This window comes from Heliangelus exortis, chromosome 1, assembly GCF_036169615.1.
Source record: "Heliangelus exortis chromosome 1, bHelExo1.hap1, whole genome shotgun sequence".
Lineage (NCBI taxonomy): Eukaryota > Metazoa > Chordata > Aves > Apodiformes > Trochilidae > Heliangelus > Heliangelus exortis.
Window position 1 is genome coordinate 13,776,400 of NC_092422.1, and position 17,510 is coordinate 13,793,909.

The 17,510-nt window shown below is 39.9% G+C and overlaps 1 protein-coding gene across 8 annotated transcripts in view; it reads left to right on the plus strand.

The window, feature by feature from the left end:
- The first annotated feature begins 62 nt into the window (after positions 1-62).
- The window catches only part of YAP1 (Yes1 associated transcriptional regulator), a 93,863-nt gene continuing 76,415 nt past the window's right edge, over positions 63-17,510 (plus strand). For 3 of the 8 annotated variants that reach the window (XM_071734384.1, XM_071734393.1, XM_071734388.1), the window contains exons 1-2: positions 67-688; positions 3,791-4,038. In XM_071734384.1, coding sequence (XP_071590485.1) covers positions 371-688; positions 3,791-4,038 — 566 coding nt within the window. In that variant the 5' untranslated portion in view covers positions 67-370. Of the gene's footprint in view, positions 689-3,790; positions 4,039-17,510 lie in introns of all 8 variants that reach the window. The other 5 variants (XM_071734407.1, XM_071734403.1, XM_071734400.1 and 2 more) reach the window with 4 other exon arrangements.

Sequence of the window (17,510 nt, forward strand, 5' to 3'; positions counted from 1 at the left end):
GGGCGCGCGCAAGAGCAGAGGCGGCCTGTGTCAGATACGGTGCGGGCGGGCTCAGGAGGGGCGGAGCCGGCGGCGGAGAGTGGATCGGGCGGGCGTAACTTCGAACTTTTGTTTGGTGTTTTGTGCGAGTTAGTTTCCGCCGCCGGGACAGAGGCGCCGGCCGGGCTGGGCCGGGCTCGGGGAAACGCCGCACGGTCAAAGTTGTTTTGCCAGTTGCTGCGGCCGCGTCGGTTTCCGTGCCGAGGGGTGAGAAGCACCGTCGACAAGCAGGACGAACCCCGGCCCAGGGAGCGGGGCATGCGGGGCTGGGAATCCGGGCTCTGAGCCGCCGAGCCCCGCCAGGGAAGCGCCGGGGGGTCCCGACGGAACCATGGATCCCGGGCAGCCTCAACCGCAGCAGCCGTCGCAGGCATCGCAGCCCCCGGCCTCGCAACAGGCGCCGCCGCAGCCCCCGGGCGCGGTGTCCGGAGCCCCGGCCGGCGCGGCGCAGCCCCCGGGCGCGGGGCCCCCTCCGGCGGGGCACCAGATCGTCCATGTGCGGGGCGACTCGGAGACCGACTTGGAGGCGCTGTTCAACGCCGTGATGAACCCCAAGGGCGCCAACGTGCCGCACACGCTGCCCATGCGGCTTCGGAAGCTCCCCGACTCCTTCTTCAAGCCGCCCGAGCCCAAGGCCCATTCTCGCCAGGTGAGGGGGAAGGGGGCCGCGCCGCGGGCGGGCGGGCGGGGGGCAGCCCGGCCAAGCACTGCGCTCGCCTTCCCTCCCCGCCGGGCTCCTCCTGGGGGAGGTGTGTGGGGGAAGGGGCCGGGGCGGGAATCCGCCCTCCGCGGGGTTGAGTGGAACGGGGGGCGCCCGGCCGGGGCTGAGGGGGTGCTCACTGCCTTTTTCCTCCCTCGCCTTGCGGGGCAGTCCGCCCCCTTCGCGCCCACCCCCTCTCCTCTTTATTTGTTGTTCCCCAGAGGCGGGGGCTCCGTGCTTCCCCCTGTCCTCCCACGCCTCAGGGCTCTGAGGGGAGCCGGCGTCCCAGTTGGTTAGAGGGAGAGAGGGGGGGGAAGGAGGCCGGCCGGCCATGGTCTCCGGCGGCCCGGTCTCTGGTGGGGCCTTGGGCTCCACATCCGCTCCTTGGCGAGACCCGCCGCCGCTTGCTCGGCCTCGTCGGGAAGCCGACGGTGGTGGTGGGGCAGCCATTAAAACTTCTGTGAAAGCGCCTTTCTTCGGAGACAGGGTGGATTTCTCTCTGGGATCTAACCCTGCTGGGTCGTGGGGCTGCCCGTCTGCTGAGGGGGGTAACGAGCTTGTGGCGGACGCCCCCGTCCCGTCCAACAATGTGGATGTAGCATTTCCACCACTTAATCCCTGCGCTGGCTTGAGTAGGGTTTCACACGCACCCCACACACACACTTCACAACTTAATTCCTGAACTGTTCTTCAGGTCTGACGGTGTCGAGGGTCCGCCGATATAACCGCGGCCTAGGAGCAGTGCTGGGGGCTTCGGGCCCTCGGCTTTGCCGGCCCGGGGCGGGGATGCGGGGCAGGGCCGGGGGGAAGGGGGGGGGGCGCGGAGCAGGGCCGTGGGGAGGCGGGGATGCGGGGCAGGGCCGGGGGGGAGGGGTGCAGAGCAGGGCCGAGGAGGGGATGTGGGACGGGGCCGGCTCTTGGCCTCCGGCAGCGTTTGGTTATTAAGCTGAGCGACTTCTGTGCCAAGACCTAAGCGTTGGTGCAAATACGACTGAAAGTTAATGTTTAGGCTGCTGTTACCAACTTTTTGGGAAGAGGCTGCGTCTACTCGAGTGTTTTATGAAGTAATGAACTTTGTTGCTAAGCTATAAAATGGGTTTTATTATTGGCTATTGTCACTTTATTGTGTAGCCAGTAGGAGTGAAACTTGCTCTGTGTACTGGTGCCCGGTACTTCTGTTGTTAAGGGTCTGTCAGCATTTCCATTATAAAACTCAACGTTTTGAAGGATTTATAACTTGGCTTCAGAAGTTTACTCCAGGCTGAACCTTGGCACGTACTTACTAGCTTAGCCTAGGAGTTAATTCATTTTCCAAATACTTGAAAAATCAGTCTGGCTTTCATATTGCAAGACTGAAAAGAAAATAGAAAGGGGTGGGGCTGAGTTGCTCCTGGAGTTTTGCTGGCTTCTGACTTGCAGACATTTAATAACATACTGAAATCCAGCGAGGAATAAGGTTATTACATACAGTTTTTTCTAAGTTGGGCAAATCTTATCACAGTTCCATTGTGCACAGATGTGAACAGGAATACGTTTAGCTAAGACTTGGTGCTGTGTCTTGTTAAATACAGTAACTGCAGTTAAATAGCTGTCACGTTTCAAATGCACTTAACGTGTGTGAGGTTCATACAACTCCTAAGCTTAACGTTATCTGCTTGTGTATGTTACTCCTCATCTGTAATGCATTTAGTTGGATCTCTGTTCCTTGTGCCAGCTGGTGGTTCCTAAAACATAAACTTTTAAATTCAGTTGAAGCCAGATAATAACTTGCTTAATTATGGACTGTCCTTTAAAATAAAATTTTTCTTTTTTTTTTTGGTGTGCCACAAAAATATTTTGCTTAACAAATAAGATTTTTAGGTTTCTGTAAATCTTCCTGTTTCTTGAGAATTAAAAAGGCATCAAATTCAGTTTTGCAACTTGTGTATTTTATTTAAATGTAAATTAAATTAGTTTGCAATTTAATGTATGAAACTTGCCATGTATGTATGAAACTTGACATCAGTATGTATGCATACTGATGTAGAGAAACAGAGTTACCTGTCTCCATATGAGTGTATAAATGGGGCCTCATGTATGGTGCAATACCTTGCATAGAGAGGTGTGGCAGGGGCTGATACATGCATCTTATTATAGGTGTCCATGTTGTTCTGGTGTATCTATAAAATCAATTAATTTGTAAATAGATTCTAAAAGTCAGTATTTTAATCCCATTTTCAGAGAAACATTTTCTGCAAATATACGTTTACTAGTGGCAAAGAAGTTCCCTGTACTTAAAACTGGTACCTCTGATGAATGGTCTTGTGAGTCACGTCTGACTGACTGACTGGTTCAGCTGTTGGCTTCAGGTTTGCTTTGGGTTAAACATGGGCAGACTCCTTAAAAGCTCCTGATACCTTTAATGTGCAGTTTGTGTGCAGGTTAGGAAATTCTGTATTCAGTACTGTTGTGTAGGGTTTGTTTGTTTTGTTTTTTTTTTTAATGACTGGGTTCAGGAGTCTTTCTCTGTTTGAACTCGCTGCTGTCAGCTGACATTTTTTTGTTGCTTTTCTCCTTGTGTAATCACTTAAGCCCCACAGAAGGGGCAGGCATTGGGTGTCCTTGCACCCCCGCACTCCCATTTTAACAGGAGAATGGGAAATTGACTACTCCAGCATGAAGTGGGTGCCTTGGCTATGGGTGGGTGCAGTCCAGCAATGAACCATGCAATGTGCTCTTTTAGATCTGCTGACTTGCAAGCATGTTTTTTTTCTTAACCCTGCACCAAGAAGTAAGAACTTAAAAACTTCTAGTTTTCAAAATAAAGCTAAAGGCACTAAGCACATACTTGTAGTTAATATTTCTTGCCTTAAACAAGGGCTTTTGTGATGCTAATTAAGCAACCTCCTTTGAGGCTCTGTTGTGTATTAACAACTGGAAAATAAGCAGAGCTTCAGGATGATTACCTTATGAATTTCGTGTGAAAGATTAATTTAAAGTGAAATGTCTTCTGACAGCTGTATTCCTGCTTAAATATAAGAATCTTAATGGGAGTAATTTTACTCATGGCAGGCCAGCACTGATGCAGGGACAGCAGGTGCCCTGACCCCTCAGCATGTCCGAGCTCATTCCTCTCCAGCATCACTGCAGCTGGGAGCTGTTTCTCCAGGAACCCTCACACCCTCTGGAGTAGTGACTGGGCCCGGAGCTCCATCTTCTCAACATCTCCGCCAGTCATCATTTGAGATCCCAGATGATGTACCTTTGCCACCAGGCTGGGAGATGGCCAAGACACCGTCTGGACAGAGATACTTTCTTAAGTAAGTAAAATATGTTTTCAATTAACTCTATCTCTGGTGTTTTTTTGTTACTGGTTGGGGCTTTTTTGTGTGTCTGGTTGTGAGTTGATTTTTTGGGGGGGGGACAGCAGGGATTGTTTTGTTTTTAACAGTGCTTGAATTTGAGCAGTTTTCATTATGCCTAAAATACTTAATTATAAAAACATGCTCCTGATTTTAAGTGGGAGATCCTATCACTTCAGTATTTCTCCTATATCAACTCTGCTGTTTCTGAAAACTGTATGGTACTCTGTTAACATTTATCCTATTTTAATCTTAGCTGAAGAATGTTATCCATTATACCATATATTGAAAACCAGTGAAATGTGCATGGTGATTTTTAAACAATGTGACTTTTGGATTTACTGAATCTTGCCAGAGTTCTTGTGCTGGCCAAAATACATTTTACCTCATTTTTATGATACAGATGTAGCAATATAGAGCAACTTTATAAACTATTGTAGGGAGAATAGATCAGGACTGCTTATTTTCTGAATAAGAATTATTGTGTAACTATGCAATCAAAACATTTTTGGCTATTCTCTTTTCACAATGAAATTAACACAGGCATTTGATTTCAGTATTTGGGTCTGTGATTCTTAACTCATCTGCATTCCCTACAATGAAAGGGAATTCACAGAACTTTTTACTTGGTTTCTTGTTTCTTCAGCTTTAGCTTTTTTGCACAGTAAAATTAGTATCACCTTTTTTATAACTAAAGAGAGGTTACACATGCCATCTGACACCTCATCCACCAGGGAGCATTTTACTTTATGCTGTAAACCTCTAAACCAACAGGAGTGTGCCTACTGAGACACATAATTTACCCTGATTTTGGTTATATTTTTAACATTTTAGTTAACTGAAGTCTGTAAATAACCCATTTTATGTAATTTTCAGGGCCGGGAAGGGGCAGGGGTAATAGAATGTTATTTATGTAAATTTTATTTCAACCAAGAAAAAGATCGTTATCACTACCTTTCTTGCTAGAACATTGTCATTGATATGTGCATTTAACTGAAGTAATTGAGTTTGTAGCTTCAGAAGCAAACTTGCATTGTCTGCAATGAAAATGGAACTTGCAGAACTTTTAACAAACTGTTGCTTGTTTCTGTAGCAATGGTGTTACCATACAGAGAAATGAGGATTGCCTTTTTAACCAAAAAGAGGTTACAGCAGTTGTCTGAAAGTTACTTTTTTGAAAACAATTGTTCTGTATCTGGAATGCAAAAATAAGCATTATCTGTAGGTCTTGAAAATGTGATATTTTCTTTGGTGAAGTTTAAAAAATCAGCAGGTTCTAGAATGTGAGATCTTCAGTGGGCACAGAATTTTCATGGAACTGTGTTTGTGCCATTTGAGAACTGTAGCTCATTGGACCTTGAAGAAGGCATGGACTGAGTTTTGAAATAGAAAGTAAACTTCGGTTTGACTGTGCTAGTGAGAGCTCTCAACAGCTTATGAAGCACGAAACACATTAGATTTTGAAGTTTTACTATCACAAGTGTTAATTTTACAGAAAGTGGAACAGTTTTGAGATGCAAAATGTCTCCGTGCTCTTGTAATTGATTTTTTAAAATTATGCTCAATCTGGTGAAATCAGAGTGAAAGATTTGTTCTTGGAAGTCTTTTTTTCAGTTGCATTTAAAAAAAAAATCTTCTCCTTTCTTTCTGCAAGTTTTTTTGTCCTTTCTTGGTGTCCTGGTATCCATTTCAAAGGGTCAGGTTTCAGCAAGAACAATAAAGAGCCTGAGACTGGAAAGTACACACAAGTCTGGCAAACTCATCTGCATGAGCAAGATCGTTTGCTCTTAAGCAGACATCCAAAGTAAATGATTGAAAGAGCTGCTAGCTGTGAAGGATGTGTCTTGAAGGGGAAAGGAGTGGAAACAAACCAGGTTGTTAGGAAGAAAAATAAAAGCTGTACTTTTTGAACCTCTCCTTGCTGGGTCACATGCTGACCTTGGAAGATTTTTAAACAGCTTAATAGGCTGTTTTCTTTTGGCTTTCCTTGTGCTATGCTGTGGTATGGGAGAGTCTAATGAGGACAGCTCTGAAGGCTCTGTTCACACTTGAAGAACATTTGTTATTCTGCAAAGGTTGTTTAGTGCTATCTTCTGGTGAGATCCACCAACTTCATTTGAGTTCATGTTTGTAAAAAACATTTCAAGTACTAGCAAAATATTTACTTCTATGTTTAAGAAATCCAGAAAAATTAAGAATTGTTTCTGAGAAGCAAGTTTGTATTTCAGAGCTTCTTTCAGCATTAAGTGATAACTACTGTCTCATACCTACAGCCCCTTAAAATGCACATCTTGTCTAGTTACACTTTAATCATTTGCTTGAAGTGTGACTACTAAGATTCCTAATGTTAGACATGTTTAATGTGGCTCCTTCTACCATATGTAGATTTTTAGTTTCTCTTCCAAGTATACTGTGTTTTTTGTTGAATTGGCTGCATTGCTCTTTGTTTCCATTTGCTCTGTTCTCTAGCCACTCCATGACCACTCTGGTAATCACCCTCTAGAAAGATCTTTGCAGAATAGGTAGTAGTATGAGATTTTTTCCAGATGTCAGTAAGCCTTATGGCTACAGTCCTCATAATGTACTGCAGTGCAAACAGAGTAACACACAGCATGCAACATATACAACACATAACACCCATAACATTGGACTGGATAATCTTGGAGGTCTCTTCCAACCTAAACACTCTGTGATAACTGAGTACTGTACTTCATACAGTCTGGTATATAGTCACTTCCAATAATCAATGTAGGTAGTTGTTTGTAAGCATAGTAATTGGCTCAAAGAAATTAAAAAAGAGTCTATGGGAGAGAAAATACTTCTCTGTATATAGTAGATACATGCACAGAGTTATTTGTCCAGATATTTTATATACACACAACACAGACATCCATGTGTATTAGAGGAGGGTGAGTGGTAGTGTAGGGTTTGACCAAGAACTACTCTTGTAAATCAGTCTGTCCTGTAGATAAATAGCCCCCTTTACGTATGAAGATCCAACATATGAATCCACTCATTAGTGTTCATGTCAGTTACGTCTGGGACTCCTGAGTATACTTTTCCATTGGTGAAAATGCAGATGATTTTGGCCAGTGAGTTGAGATGTGCTTGCTGTGCAGCTGGTAAAACTAATACTATGTTTTACTGAAGCTGCTTCTTAAATAGAACTCCTAAGTTAAGACTTGCCTAGTTAGTAAGTGGCCATGTCTGAGTCGTCTCAGCCTTGCTGTGTGGTGTGCCATGGCCCAATCTGAAACATGCACTGGAAAAGACTCACTGGGTTTGTGTGGCTGTGTCAACTGCATTGCTTTTAACCACTTCCTGTTAGCCAGCAGCTGCTTGACATTTCAGTGAACTATGGAGAAAGATAGGGGATTGCTCTCTAGGCAAAAGATAATATGCCATGGGAATAGCAGACAACAATTTGCAGAAAGAAAACACAAGTTTTACTCAGTGTTAGAATTACTGTTGTATTGTTCCAGCTTAGTGTTATGCTTTTAATTCTTACAAAGCTCATGTAATACCTCTTCTCAATTTGTAGTGTTAGGAAAAGTTAACTGATTGTCCAGCAAACAAGTCTTGTAATTATTTTGCTTAAAGGAAGTAGTTCTTGCAAGCAGTTTATCAATAACTTCCTATTTTTTTCTGTGAAGTGTTGAATGACTTCCTGAAGGAGGCCAAGGTGGTTTTCATTAGTATCTCTGTGTGTGTTTGAGGCAGAAACCTTAAAAGTAGATTGCTTTTATGTACTTCTTATGTGCTCTGTACAGAGGTACAACTTTGCATGTTAAGAAACTGAGTTGTTTTAAGGTAATGGGGAAGTTTGTTGCTATGCTCTTTAAAATGTCTTTCTTGTGTCACACATGAAAAATACCCAGCAATGCTGTTTAGTTTCTCTTGCATCCCATTTTTGCCTGTGATAGGAGCCACCCATTACACCAATGTATCACCTGCTCCCTTCCTTTTCCCCCTCTCCTTCCCTTCTTGCCAAAATAATTTCAGTCTTCCAGGGCAGAAGATATTATTGGGAAAACTGCTGGCACAGTTGTTTATTTTACTGAATACCTTAGTTTACTGGGGAAATGCATGTTCAGAATTGTCAGTTGATAGGAGTTGCTGGGCTTATGTAGTTCAGGCTGGTTTGTCCACTGCTTCATGCTTTTTATAGTGAAAAGTAGTTGAAGATTTTTTTGTTGCTGAATTTTATTTTTCATATGTCAATTTTATTTTTATATTGACTGCTGGATGTTTATGAGAGTATGTATAAGATCTATAATCTGAAAAAAAAATGTCTTGAGATTTGTGCAGGGAAAAATGGGCACTGTCAGTTTCAGAACATCACTGGAGGAAAGAAATCTTAGTTAAAATACTTACAAAGTAAAAAAAATGGTGTGGTGTATTTTTGGCAATTTAAGATTATTTTTTTTGCTTGGAAGACAGTCATTGTACTGAGTGCATATCTTTCTACCTCTTACTGTGAAAGAACAATGACACAGACTATTTTGAATAAACTAAAGATTTCTGTATATTTAAATGGGTGGAGGAAAAAGGGCAAACTTGTCTTAATTGTGTTAGCTGGGAGGATGATGAAAAGTACATCTTCAGCCCTCTGAATTCAGAGAACTTGCAGTCAGCTTAGTGGGTGGGCATCGTGAAAGCAACAGCACGTGGTGCTTTGCTTGTGCTTAGTTTTGTTTTGCTTAAGAAAAACTATGAATGATGATACCCATGCATTGAGTTCCCTGCCATACAAGGTAATTGTAGGAGACTATTTAAAAAATAGTTTAATAGATGTTATTTCAGGTAAATGAAATACAAACCCTGTGGTTTTCACTAGCTGGCATTTATTCAGAAGAAAATAAAACTGGAAAAGATACAGGATCTGTGGCAATTAGTTATAAGTAAATAATGAAATTATTTGAGAATTATCTTTTTATTGCCTTTCTTTTTTTAATCAGCTGTTGACCTGTAACTTTCTTCCATAGGTTTTCCCCTTCAATATATCTCATAAAAATAAATAATCATGCTTCATAGTGCCTGTTTTTATGCCCATTAATTTTTTCCATAAACTCTAAAAAGCACTGGATTAAACCTCTGCTGAGAGCTTTTAATGCTGTGCCAGCTGTAGAAATTATAATGTAAATATAATTCTTACAAATCTTAGTAGCATCTGAATGTGCATGCAGTGCATATTCAGAAAGGTATGATTGTATTAACATAATGTTCTTTAAAGAGGAAAAATACAGTTATTTAAGGTAGTAAGTGTATAAAACTAAACCTTTCAACTTTGCTAATGGAAATGGTCAGATTACTCCAGATTTAACTCTTGAGAACACTGGTCTAGTTTTGGTTTGTATGCTTTAAATGTCTAATGCTCAAACTTGCCTTATCCTGAATCAAATTTTATCTTAGTGTGGTCTGAAAACTTTGTATTATGTTGAAAGCTATACTTAAGACTTGGGTATCTATTTACTAGTTTTTATATAATGAGAAATCTTAGGGTTTCTCTGCTCAGTAATAAGAACAGGCTTCTAATTCAAGTTTAATCAGAATTGGAAGTTTAAGAATGATGTTTCTGCAATTCCACTTACTAAAGATTTTCGTGGGTTATATTTGCTTAAAAATAGTAGCATCAAACTCCATGGGAGCAATTACACCACTGTGGAACCACTTCTGTTTTCTCAGGTCTTGACCTCTCAAAGGCAAACAAAACTTTGATGTAAGTCAAGATCAGTGTCTTCTGGATTCTCTTACGCCTTTGCCTTTATTCTCTGGATGCTGAAGATAGCAAAGAATTATAGTTGAAGTTTTTTTAGTAGTCATTTGGTTTGTAACGTAGGGTAATCTGTAGCCCCTCCATATCATCATGGAAATTCCTGTTTGATAGAAAGCAGTGAAATAATATGAGGGTGTTAATTTGAAAGTTTCCATGTAAGTAAGACAGGTATTACCCAACCCGGTTTTCCAAAAAATATTTCTGATGAGTAAGTGCAACTGAACTGTTCAGTGACATATGTGAGTAGAACAATCTCTTACCTTTCCTGTTCTGGAAATGAAAAAAAAATCAATAGCTTTAAAATTTGAAATCTAAAACCTTCATTTATATTTTGCTTAGTTTCCCTCTGCAGTTGTGGCAGGACAGCTGCAAATTTTTCAAAGATGACACAGAGCAAGGAAAGTAGATTTTTTTTTTACTCATTTTATCCATTTTTATGGTAAACTTTGTGATAAAGTAACTTGTTAGCATTGGGAATGCTGAAGTGTTTTGTTGCGGGACCTGAATTGAATCACATGTAAAATTCAAGCCAGAGTTCTTAGTCTGCTCCCAAATAAAAGATTTTGCATTATCAGATGTATGTTACTGGATGATGCCCAGGAGAGCAAGATGGGCTACTGGGGGCTGAGGTACATTGTTAACTGTTAAAACTGGTCTGGTATTAACCACAAACTTTTTCTGTAAGGCTCTGGGTTATGACTAGACACCTCCCCTCGTGGCCAACCAAAGAAAAAAACAAAAATGAGGTAAACAGCTATAGAGAGGTGTCAGCCAAAACTGGAGATGTTTGTCTTCTTTTTATACGTGGCCAGACCACTGGATGTGTTTATCTTCATAGCTGGGAACAAATTCAGATGATGTAATTAGATTTAGTTTAACCTTTTGAAACTGGTAGCTACTCAGTTCTATTAATTTTGTGTCCTTGTATTTTTATACATTCCAACATATTTGTATTTACTGTTTATACAGCACAGATGCACATACAGTAGGGCTCATTAATGGTGGAACTCTCTGACTTGCACTGTTTGTGTAAAGATTGCCTACTTTTTTAAGGTGTGAGTTCTTTCTTTTTTTCACCTTAGACAAGTTGCACATGATGGCATAAACCTTAATATTTGAATGACTCTGTTTCTCTTGTGAATTTTAAAGAAAATTTAACTTGGCTGAATAGAAGAAATGTACAGATACAGATACAAATGCACTGTGAGAAGCAGTCCTCTGGCAAATACCTTTAGGACATGGCTAGGATACAATGTAATTGACCCAAGAGAGAGACGGAATTGTCTGCAGGGGGATATTTGACAGCTGGGGGGGTAGCATTATGTAAAGCAAAATTCTTGGGAGGAGGACATATATTGAGATGTTCACAGATACATGTGGTGTAATAGCAGGACATGTGCTCACTGCTTGCTCAATCTCATTTATATGTCAGGTAATGTTGGGAAATTTACCAGATAAACTGTTTTTTTGTTATGCGTTTAAATGAAAATATAGAGCATGTGGGAGATTCGTCTTCATTATGAAAATGGTACCTAATAGCTATTTTTTGGTAAATAAAACTGGAGTTTTATTTGGAGAACCAGTTTTTGGAAGGTATGACTAAGCTGTGTCAGTGTTTCATGGCTTCATGAAGTGCACCTTGAAGTGCACCTTGAAGTCTGTTTTCTTGGATTTACTCTGCTGGCATTTAATTTGGCTTTTGACTCAGTCAATTCAGGCTTTCTTTCAGGCAAGTGTAGTTAGGTTTTCTAACTTTGCTGGTTGAGTCAAGCTAGTAATAATATAAAGCCTCCTAAAGTAAGACTTTTTCCAGTATACTGTCAGTCATGCCAGTTACCAAGGAAACAAATGTGTCTTGAATGCAATCTTGGATTTTGCTTTAATTTCACTAATGAGAGATTGCTGCATCATAGTGGAAGACCAGCTCCCTTTTCTTGAGTCTCTGACACGCTGTTTGGTAACAGATCAGTGTTAGTGTTTAGATAGTGATTATTACATTATGGTTTTGAAGCCAGTTTTTTAGGTTTGTTGTTTTTTTTTTTTTTTTTTTTCTGCTGAACTGATTTACAGGAAAATCAAGGTAAGGTTTCATGAAACTCTCCAGTAGGTTCTGGTCTCTGGAGAACTTTGTTGGAAGTCTGTCTGTGCTGCTACACAGATTTATTTAAATGGTGTTCCTGCTTTAAGGATGCCTTTCCCTTTCAGGTTACCTGCTGTAACTGAAATACTAAGTAAACTTTTTGCTTTTTCAGATATGTTGTAAAAATTGGACATTTGTGATGTAATAAAACATTATCTGAAAGCAAACAAGCATAGATTGCATAGGCAAAATGGAATTATTTGAGTAAAGGAAAAAAGAATTCACGGGTGTATTCTCTCATAGTATTTCACTTCCCAAATTTTTTAGTTGTTCCTGTTTGCTTTTTGGCAAGTCATGTATTACATTCATTGCAATGTTTATATGGTATCTTTAGAATGTTGAGAAGTAGAGTAGGAGGGAAATTTCTGCCCATATTTACTAACTGCTCTGCTGGTATAGTTACTGTGGTTAGTAGACCTAAATATCCAATGCACATATAATTCAGTGGTATTTAAAAAAAATTAATTTACAAAACATTTGTCATTGTCAAGAGTAACAAGCTTTGCATGATTTAAGGATATCTGTAATCTGATGTATAAAAGGCTGTTAAAGATAAAAAGCCTTTGGAGGGTGTTCTTTGCCCAAGTTTATAGGCCATTTTTGTGTAGGTATGAAAAGCATGTTTGTAGGAAAAAAATACTATGCTTTAATTGTAGATTAGATGTCAGTTGACCTCTCTGCTGGTTTCTGGGTCGGGATGAATTATACTTGTTTAAAAATAAAAGTTTTAAATACTTCCAGTCTTAAGTGAAAACAGTTAAGAGCACATTCCATGGTTACAGAGCTTTATACACATGAGCCTGACTAAGCTAAAACTGGTGGCATTCTGGGTTGTGTATGGATAGATTTTGAAAGTATTTTGTTGTGCTGCTTTGACAACATCAGCATAGAACCCTGTTTGATTTTCCTACCTTCTAACCCTGAATGCATGCACACGTAATTTCTGCCTGTGTATGGTGTCACTTAAACTCTTCTAGGCAGTGAGTTCAACATTTGGACTGCAGTAAACATTCCTTTTCCTGATTGGTCTTTCAGGTTTTCACTTTGCACAGGAATCTTATTCTGAAACTGTTCTGAAGCAGACCTAAGGTACTGAGAGCAAATGATAACAGAGAACAAGAACTTTCAGATTTGTAGTATTAGGACAACTGTTATAATTTGTAGGCTTGTGGTTATTTTGTTGTTGGTTATTTGTGTTTGTTTTGGTTTTTGTCTTTCTTTTTTAAGCTGTAATGACTAATAACTAGGAAAAAAAACCCAGATGGATATTTCACAATACCCTGATAATTTAGTGACTGGCTAGGCATTGGGAAGAGAAAATGTGAAACAAACATTAGCATAAGCACTTAGTTAAGAATTAACATTTTAGCATCCCTATTAGCAAGGTCAGAGGAAGTCTTAATTATATTCCTTCAAAAAAGAGTTTGCAGTTCTATTTTGTGCCCATTTTTATTATGCTGTTAGATTAGTCTTCACATGATCAGCTTTTCATTAAGAAAACAATGACCTGATGAAGTCCAACAAATTTCTGTAATACAGTGTCAGATGTACGTGGTAATGTTTCCAGGAAAAATTAATCTTAATTCAGTTTTATGATTGTGGTACTCATTTACCAACTTCTTGTTTTAAGGTTGTACTTGAATAGGGAGAGTGGAAGCAGAAGGGAGGGATTTCCTTCTGGTGCAGCTATTCCTGTGGCTTTCACTCAGGGCTGCAGTTTGGATCCTGGTCATTCTGTGACTGTGAGCAACTCGGAGGTTGCATGTGAACTTTAGTTGATTCCTCCACTCTGCTGTCCTGTTGGGTTAGAAGTGTAGACCCTGCTCTGGTCTGTGCAAAGTTTTGCCTTCTTAAAATGGCCTTAAAAGCTTTCTCTGTGCAACTGGAGGGGGAGGATTTTAAGTGCTTTATAAGTCAAAATAACAGCTACCTTACCAATAGATGAGAGAGTTGTAATAAAGTGAGAATTTCTGGCTTTTTAATGAACAAATTTTATGTAAATCTATTTATGGGAAGAAGTCTTTTAAATTCACTAGAAACCACTGAACTTGTTTTGTTGATGCAGAACAAGCTTATTTGTGTGGGCTTTATTTGAAATATAGGAGATTTTGGTGCTGATACTATTTTTTTTTCCCCAGGATCTACACATAATTTGTGTATAAATTTTTAGAGCTCTTTTTATGTAAGATTTAAGCAAGCTTAAAATTCTGCTAATGTGTGATACTTTTACTTTGTAAGTAGCTGAAATAACTAATTTCTACAGATTTTATCTGTATTGCCCTTATCTGCAGTTGTGATAGGAAGTTACGAGAGCTTTGAATACTAACCAGTTACATACCCATTATTGATTAAAATAATCCACCATGTGTAGGCAGATATGCATATAATCCTCATTTAGACAAACTCCAAGATACCTTCTGTAAAAGAAATAAATGCTCATATTCTTTTATTGTACAGGATGCTCTTCAGTTCTTCCAGATAAAAAAAAATTGTCTGTTTTGCAACCTGCATAAAACCAAATACAATGCAAATTCTTGCAAGCAATTACTTTATCAAACTGGTGAGTCTGAGCAGTTTTATTAAATAAAGATGCAGCAATGCAGTAGCAATTGGTGATGTCACACTGTGCTGCATAAAAGAATCTTTTCATTAGGACTGGTAGCTTTTCATTTAGGTTGGTTTATCAGTTGCATACCGTTGAGGAAATACTTGAAAAAAAAACATTTGTCAAAGCTGTTGGGCTGTTTAGCTCATGCTTCTGCCCAGGATTTTGGATCATCTGAGAACTTCCCAGCTGTTTACCCCTCTGCTGGATCTGTCTGAGCCAATATTGGGCTTTTGGCAAACACAGCAAGGCTGAACTGCAGAAACAGATGATAATGTTGTGTTGTTTCATATAGGTGTCTTTTTGTGTAATACATCTAAGGTATAATTATTAGGTGAAGAAAACACTGAGAAGATGAGATATGGAGATGAAAATACAGGAATACTGGCAGTAGGGAGGCAGTAGAAGTAGCTACAATGTTCTCCCTAAGTCTTCCTCTGTTGTACTTCATAAGATGTTCAGTTTTAAAACCTAGCAACTACTGGGTGTGCCAGCCTTGTTCTTGTCAGAGAGCTTGTTAGCAGCATCTCTTTAAACTGTCCCTATTGATTGAAACCAAGAGCCCCTCCAGATCAGTATCTTGGTGCCAGTAGCGGTCATGAGCAAATAATCTTGGAAAGACTAAGAACAGGGCAAGCATATGTGATACTTTCCCAGCTTTCAACTGACCTCCAGGACTTGAGCTGTCTCCCCTTGAGGCCACAGAAACCTTTAGCATCTGCTGCATGCTTTGGCAGTGGTTGTCTATCCACTGCATGAAGAAACACTTTCATTCTGTTTTAAACTTGGCTCCCATCAGCTTCATTCAGCGATGCCCAGTTCTTATTTTGGAAGTGACAATAAACAGTTGATGCATATTTGTTCTGCTTGAGATTGGTAGCTTTTCCTCTGGAAATTCTCTCTTTTGAAACTTGTAGACTGACTCCTAACCTGCTGAATCTTTCTGGAATAGAAGCTTTTTTCAGTGATCCCTGCAGCCCTTCTGTAAGCCTCTTCCAATTTTTGTTATTTTTTTCAGATGAAATCTTAGGAGTGTTTTGTAACTTCACCATTTTGAACTGTTCATCTGAAAGAAAGATTCAGTGTATTCCTGCTGCTCATCCTTTCACTCTGTCTACTTTTTCCTGCAGTTCTTCACAGTTAGCACTTGACTAAAAGTAAATTTATTCCATTGTCTAACTTTGTGATACTGCTGGTGATTTCTTGTTAATGTCATATCAAGACCCATCCTTATCTTGTACCTGCTTTTTGTTTTGTTTTAAATAAACAACACTTGCTGTTCCTAATCAGATCATCTGGAACTTAAATGCCTGCTACAAATGCTGTGTCTTCAGAAGTTTAGTCTTCACTATGAACTTTAGGATGCAAATATTGTTGGTGTGTTCACCTTGAGAGGGAAAGGTCATCTGCACTTGCTTCCGGCTTGTGTCTGGGAGCTGCTCCAACAAAACAGAATAAGCTGGTGTTCTAAAATGGTGCTTGTGTATGTCATTCTAGGAATTAATCTAATTTGTTTAGGCTTTTTTTGATTTGTGCTATTTTTTTTAATTTTAATATCGTGTCTTGTGGCTGATACTACACATGTATGTATGTTTTTAATTGAATGGATATGTCACTAGAGAAGTAAGCACTGCCAGGATGTTTGGAAGAAAGGTTTTGTTTCTTCATATGCTCAGTTCCAGCAATGCTGAAAGAATGTTGATTTCAACCTTGTTTTGGAACTGTCATTTGATATTCTACTTTTAAATTTAGTTGCAAAATAGCTTCTGCCAGTACTTCCCAGTATCTCATTATCAGATGCTGACACTGATTATTTTGATGTTGTGCAGTATGTCTGCATATCACAACAATTCTGTAACTAAAAGAGAAGTATTTGGCTCTCCAAATTTCTGAATTTTTTAAGGTTGTCAACCAGCTGCAACTGATTTTGCATACTAAATGTGTTGTTTCAAATGTGGCAATCAGTAAATTATTGGATAATAAGGGACAATTGTCTGAGTCTTAAAAAGAGGGGAAGCTTTCTTCTCCCAGCAGCAAAGCTTGGTTATCTCTGCATAGGAGCTTCAGGGTTGTTAGACTCTTAATTCCATACTGAAGATTTGAAGAACTGTGAATTTACCAGGTGATCTAGTCTTGTTGGTTTTCAAAGTTCACAAACACAGCCATTAGTGTCTTTGCTATTATCAAGCCAACATAGTATTTAGTGAAGATTGGTCGTCTGTTCAACAGTGCCTGTTTAGCCAAGTCTGGAAAACCTCCAAGGATGGTGATGTCACAACCTGTTTTCCTTATGTTCTTACCCTCCTTCAGAAATGGTTCTCTGCAGCAGGGCAAAACATAGAATGTAGCTCCTGATGGGCAGTTCACACCTAATGACTTTTAAAGTGGGATGCAGTTTATCTATTAGTCAACAACAACAACAAAAAAAACCAAACAAAAAACCCAAACAAACAAAAAACTCACAAAAAAACAAACAAAAAAACTTTAGATAGGATTTTCTTAGAATTAAAGAAAAAGAGCAATTAAGAAGCTTGCTCAGTCTGTTTCATAAACATAGATAGTCATGTTTGGTGACATTGCATGGCCCATCTGACATGAATAAGTTGTCCTGTGCTGTACTGTACAGTCTTGTAATACAGGGGCTTTCCTTCCTGGAATGCTTGGCTGACGTGTATCAGTTTTCTAGGTTAATGCTTACTGCTGTGATCGTATTTCTGTGTCTCCCTTTGACTTGCTTGAAGCTCTGGCAGGTTACTGTATGTGTAATACAGTAATTGAGTTTTAGCTGGAGTGTGACGTGGCTTCTTAAATGATCTGTATGCTGTGCTGGGTCATAATAGCAGGGAATCCTATTCAAAGTAGGAGAAATTGCTGCTTGTCTAGGAAATCATCCTCTGTATTTGTACTCA